The sequence below is a fragment of the Pteronotus mesoamericanus genome, unplaced genomic scaffold (genome assembly GCF_021234165.1).
Source record: "Pteronotus mesoamericanus isolate MK-2021 breed Mesoamerican mustached bat unplaced genomic scaffold, CSHL_Meso_final scaffold_408, whole genome shotgun sequence".
Classification (NCBI taxonomy): Eukaryota; Metazoa; Chordata; class Mammalia; order Chiroptera; family Mormoopidae; genus Pteronotus; species Pteronotus mesoamericanus.
Window position 1 is genome coordinate 1,556,850 of NW_026555315.1, and position 6,000 is coordinate 1,562,849.

Below are 6,000 nucleotides of genomic sequence, written 5' to 3' on the forward strand. Positions count from 1 at the left end.
CCCGGCCCCCTGGGGCGCCGCCTCGGAGATCGCCCGGAGCAGTGGGCGGGGAGGCCTGATATCATCCCTGGGGGCTCCTGCAGACCTTTGAATCACTCAGCAATTCTTTATGGAGCACCTACTGTGCATCAAGCACTTACTGTGTGCCAGTCACTGTGCAAGGGGCCTGGGATAAAGCTGCAAGCAAGAGCAAAGGTCTCCCCTGAAGCTACAAGACAAACAGATGGAGTGTGATTGGGGGCAGGAGGCAGTTTTGGGGGGCTCAGGGTGGGCCTTGAGGGGGTGAGCCAGCTGAGCAAAGGCTGGAGGGAGGGGAGTGGGGAGCCGTGCTGCCCTCTGAGGACAGGGATGTCCCAGGAAGGACGGGGTGAGGGGGCATGGGGCTGGGGGAGGGGCTTCAGGAGAGGAAGTCAGAGGGCATTGGAGAGGCATTCACGGAGGACTTGCAGCTTTCACTGAGTGGCATGGTGGGGGGAGCGACTTCCTGGGTGGGCTCTGCCCCTGCAGCCAGCGGTGTCCCCTGGGGACAGGATGTGGGGCATGAAGAAGGGGAGGGGAGGAGGTGGTGTGGGGGCTGGGCGGGGGGCTGGCGGGAAGGGCCGCCCTGGCCTAGAGGAGCTGGGCCTCAGAAACAGGAAACCCAGAGGCCGTAGTGGCTGGAGTTCAGGCGCAGGTCGAGGACCAAAGGTGGACCTGGGCCGTTTGTGACACTGCAGAGCAGGGGAGGCCCCCAGAGGGAGCGCGGGAGCCGGGAGCACAGCCAGAGGGCGGAGGAGACCTGAGCCTTGAGGACCGACCAACCAGCATCAACCGCCACCCTCACCAGGGCGGGGCCCGTGCTGGTCGCCCCGTGCCTGGGGTCCCACTCCCATGCAGCATCCTCCAAAACCCCCCTCCACGGAGCTCAGCTCACACTTCCCATCGCCAAGTGGGAAAGAGAACCTCGAATTCCCTCCAAGAGACGAAATAGAAATTTCTAAAGAAGTGACAGGTGCCTCCAGCCAAGGGCCCAAGGAACTGTTCGATGGGAAGTGCTTCTAGAGGTCCTTCAGCCCCAGGAGACCTCTCTCCGCAGCCGGCCACCCGTTGCCCTGGGCTTCCAGTTCCGGGAAAGGAGGCGGGACCAGCTGACTGCCCATCCCAGTCCCGGAGGGGTCCCCAGTCCCATCCGTGCCCCCTCAGGCCTCACCTGGGGCCGGGACGGCCGGGAGCAGCCGCTGTCCACACTCGCTGCAGAACTTGGGAGCTTCCTCTTTGGGGACATGCCTGCAAGAGGGGCACTCCATGCTTCCAGGCAGGGCTGCGGGGCCGGCGGGCGGCTGCAGGTCTAGAAGCCAAACTCCCGGGGAAGCAGCCGCCTTTATTCAGAGCCACCGGTCACATGACCACAGCCCTGCTTCAGTTTCATTTTCTGGAAAGTGAAATTACAGCGGCTCAGCTCTGACCCCATCGAAACCCAGCACAAACCCCTCCCCCGCCATTCAAAGTCTGGCCTCACACCTAGGTCGTCCCTCCAAGTCCATCCCGTTCCCCCAGCCCCACCCTGTCCCTTCAGCACCCCCTTCCCTTTCTGCTGCCCAGCCCCAGCCACCCCAGCCCACCCTCCCGGCCTCCCAAGCTCGCCATCTCTCAATGAGGCCAACATTGTCCCCTCCGGGCTGAGGCTGCAGGCCAGGGTGACAGAGGGCAGGGACGGGGCGCGAGGACATCCAGGGGCACAACTCGTCCGAACCCCCGAGATGAGATGTGCGTGTCCTGGGCAAGGAGCTCCCAGGGACAAAAGCCCCGGCCCACAGGCGAGGAGGACCGGGGAGACACGCAGGCCCGGCGTGCGCGCTCGGCCGGCCGGCGCGCGGACAGGCCGGCTGAGTCAGAGCCACCCAGGGACCACCTGCAGGGACCGCCCCGGGCTGCGGCCCCCCACCCGGCTAGGGTCCTGCTCCCAGGTGGGGCTGCCATCTGTGAAGCCCCTGCTCCTGTCCTCGACCACGTGGCCATCAGAACGGCGTCAGACCAGGGTCAGGGCCAGGCCTGTCCATGCCGAGGCCAAGGCCCTGGCCAAGGGTCCCAGGGGACACTTAGTGCATCCAGGGTGAGAGTGGCCCCGGGCGGCTCAGCTCGGGGAGCACAGACACCCGCCTGCCCGCCTGCCGCCCCCTCCTGCTGGCTTCCCGCCGGGGTCTGTGCCGGATGAGTGGCCGGGCGAGGCCTGCGCCGGCTGGACGCGCCCAGGGGGCCCTCGGGCTGGGTCCTCTCTGCGGCTGGCCTTAGCCCCCCTTCTCCTGGTCTGCGGCAGGGCTGCCGGCCTGCTGCCCTGGGCTTGGTCTCCAGCAGCCAGGGACCTCCTGGGGGCGGGGCGGGGCCAGAGCGGAGAGGCCCCAACCCAGCTCGGAGGTGCTCTCCCGCAGCGTGGCCCCGGGCCGACGGCCACAGGGCGTGGGTCCCCTCACTCAGGAGCTGTCAGTGACCCCCGCGGTGCGGGCCTCTCTGCCCCCTCGGTTGTCTCCCTGGGCTCCGCAGCCCTTCTGCCCCACAGCAGGGCATAGCAAGCCCCACGGAGGGTCTGCCGTCTCACGGGCAGGGGGCCGAGGCCCAAGGGCAGAAATACGCTTCCCGTCCGTTCAGCTTCCAGACTTTTTCCTCTCCCTTCGTTTCCGACCACTGGACTGTGCCAAAACTCAAAGCCCATCCCCCAACCGCCACCCAGGGCAGGGGCGGGCTGCAGGGGGTGAGGGCCGGCAGCCCGCCACCTTGGCACGCCCTCATTCCCCGCCCCCTTTGAGGGTCTCAAGGCCGTCACCAAGGAGGTGCCGGCCTGGCCGTGGGCCCCTGACCGGGGCAGCCCCGGCCGTGGGGAGGACCCTGCGCTCCAGGCAGCCGGGCGATGTGGGCAGGAATGCCGTTCCCCTCCAAGTTGCTGCGAAATAAAGACGCGGGCCTGTTTCGGAAACACTTCTCCATTGTTGTGATGAGTGAGGGGGCAGGACTCCGGGTCGAGGCGCCGCCCCCAGGTCTGGCCGCCCCAGTCCCCTGTCAGCCCCACGGAGGCCCCTGCCGGGGTCCAAACTCACGCTTCCAGCCCCCGGGGTCCCCCGTGCCCGCGGCTGCGCCTCTGGGAGGGTCGCCAGAGCCCCCAGAATGGGCGACGCCTGCACGTGGGTCTGAACCGGGGACCCGGCGGTGAAACTGAAACCGGCGCCGCAGGAAGAGGCGTCCCGGAGGGGACGAGGTCGGATGCGGCTTCCGGACGCAGGCGCCACGCCCCGGCTGGCCTCCGCTGGGCGTCGCGACCCCGACCCAGAGCCCTGCGGGTCCCGCCCCGTAGGGCACCCCTTGCCCACGGGGCCCTGCGCCCCTCCCTCACGGGCCCAGCAGACCGGAGCCCACGGGACCGGCCCCGCGCCCTGGCCGCCTGCGCACCTGAGGCATCGCCCGCGCCCTCGTCGCCCGCCAGTTTCGTTTCCTAAGTCTGGGTCCCGCCCCTCCTCCCGCCTCTGCCGGTGCCGGGAGGTCGGCCCGGGTGTGGCCGGAATTTCCCCGCCGGGTGGCGCCCCCAGTGAACCCTGCCCGGGGCGGTGCCTGCTGCTCGCGCACGGGCAGGGCAGCACCGACTCCGGCCCGCTGGCCGTGCCCGGTCTGCACCCGGGTCGCCCCAGCCGCCCCCGCTCCGCTGAGCGGATGCCGGAGCCTTTGGTAGCGGAGGCGGAGGATGCACTCACGTCCCCCAACCCCGTGCCCAGCACCTTGGACGGCGTCCACGACCTTGCAGAGCCGGCGGCCAGCAGGGGAATGGCCCAGCGGACACCAGGTGTGGAGGACGGGGAAGGCCGACGCCAAAAGCCGGGTAAGCGCTTGGCAGAGCCACTCTCAACCGCTCGCTACCTGCAAAGCAGAGCAAGCTGGCAACCGGCGACAGCCCGAGTCCGGGGGCGGGGTGGAGGGGTTGAGAAGGGAGTAGATAACCGCAAGCTTCTGCTGAAGACGACTGTAGCTTTTGCAGAAGAAAGTTTTATCATGTAGCCTGGGAACGGAGCAACCCGTGCCCACAGCGTTCCCCTAAGTCTGCAAAACTCTCTTGAACTTTATCTAACCAACCCCCATAAAATAAACGCGGAGACCGTGGTCATTGTCATCGTCTCTCCATCCGAGGACAATGCCCCACCTGGCCCCCACTTTTCTCTGAACTGTCTTGTGTTGTGTCTTTGGGTTGCGTTGTCCTTTCTCAAACCTCCCGTCGCTCCCACTCGGGGACCCCGACTCCACCCGGGCCGTGGCAACCAGGCGGGTCACTGAGCTGGGCTTCAGGCCACTCGGGTGCGAAGTGGAGGCCACCAGCCCCGTGCTGTCCGGGCCTGGTGCAGATGAAGTGACCACAGTGGAGGCAGTGGGGGCTTGCTGCCCACACTCAGGGCTCCATGGGTCACTGATGACCAAGAGGCCACCCCGGTCTGGGTCCGCACCCCCCTTGCTCCCTGCCTCAGTTTCCCCACCTGCGAGCTCATAGCCCCACAGCCTATGGGCTGCCAGGTAATTGATTATAATAATGCATCGCGCTGGTTGGTGCAGCCCAGAGGCTTGAGCGCCGGCCCGCGAACCGAGAGGTCGCCAGTCCGATTTCCAGTCGGGGCACCTGCCTGGGTTGCTGGCCAGAGTCTCAGGTTGGGGCGGGCGAGAGGCAACCAGGACCCGTGTCTCTCTCACACACCGATGCGTCTCCTCCTCTCTTTCTCCCTCCCTCCCCTCCCTCTAAAAATAAAGAAATAAAATATGTAAAACAATAACAACGCAGCAAACGCCGGTGCTCCAGGCTCCAATCAAAGTGTCCAAGGTGTGTTATCTGAGCCCCTCACCATGCTCTCCCCTGCTGACCAGCACGGCCTGGGCACCTGCAGGAGCCCCGCCCAGGCTGCTGCCGCCTCAGACGACAGGGTGATCATCATTATTAGTAACAAAGGCCGGGTCCCGCCCCGCCTGCCTCTCCTACCCTCTGCTCCTTGCCCGCTCTGCCTGGTCACGCTGTCCTCCCTCTGGGCAGCAAACAGCAAGATTGGTCCTTCTTGGGGTTCCCCTCCCGCGGGCCCCCGACTTGCAGAGCTCCCCACTTGTAAGGCTGGGCCCTGTCTGGGCGAAGGGTCCACCAGCCGGGAAGGTCTGGTGCTGACACCCGTTAAAACCCCGCCGGAAGCCCAGACGGGGAGGCAGGCTCGAGCCCCGCCTCCTGTTTCCTTGCACAGAGCTCGCAGTCAGAGCTCCTTTTCCCCAAAGCCGGACCTCGGTGCTGCTTCCTGTGAGTGTCGGGCAGCGAGCCCTCGCTCAGGGACGCCCGTGTGCGCGTTGGCACTCCGGGCCTTCCCCGACGTCCCGGGGAGCTGTCGCGGGGCCAGCAGGTGGGCGGGGGCCGCTGTCTGCACGCCGCGGCCCGGCACGGCCTGGGTGCCGGGCCCGGACACGCCAGGGGGCCTGGGAAAGCGGTTACCGGCCTGGTGCGGCGTCTTTGATTGTAAAATCCAACGCTGCCTTTAGGAATTAGAAAACTTTTTTCAAAATGTTTAAAAAAATTAACAGCGGACAGTTACTATGACATCACTTGCATGTATACGGCGCCGTGGTTAGACCTTTATGTAACTAGCCAGGTGGTCCGCCCCGTGGGAGTCCCCGTCCCGCGGAGCCCTCCCGGCCGTCGTGGAGGAGAACTAGTCGGTCCAGACACCCTTGGTCTGCCAGGAGAGAGGTGTGGTGGTTCCCCCTAGTGGGGAGTGCCGAACCCTTCCCTGAAGTGGCTTTTCCGGGGATCTTGGAATGTGCTGGGGCTTACAGCAGGCGAGCAAGCATATCAATGCCTAAAGGCTATAGTTACAGAAAACAGATAGGGATCATAGATAACAGTGGAAGGAACACAGAGACTGGCCTCAGGTCGGGTCTGTTAGACCTGCTGACCTCAGAGGGCCGTTCAGGCGTGGCTCCTGAGTTCAGGAACTCACTCCTTCTGGTCGGAGCTTG

The 6,000-nt window shown here is 65.9% G+C and overlaps 1 protein-coding gene across 1 annotated transcript in view; it reads right to left on the reverse strand.

Moving 5' to 3' along the window:
• Positions 1–3,481, reverse strand: part of RNF213 (ring finger protein 213) — an 87,292-nt gene extending 83,811 nt beyond the window's left edge. Inside the window, exons 1-2 of the mRNA XM_054593078.1 lie at positions 3,421–3,481; positions 1,190–1,411 (exon numbers count right to left, since the gene is read on the reverse strand). Coding sequence (XP_054449053.1) covers positions 1,190–1,286 — 97 coding nt within the window. The 5' untranslated portion in view covers positions 1,287–1,411; positions 3,421–3,481. The remainder of the gene's footprint in view (positions 1–1,189; positions 1,412–3,420) is intronic.
• Between the last annotated feature and the right edge of the window lie 2,519 nt (positions 3,482–6,000).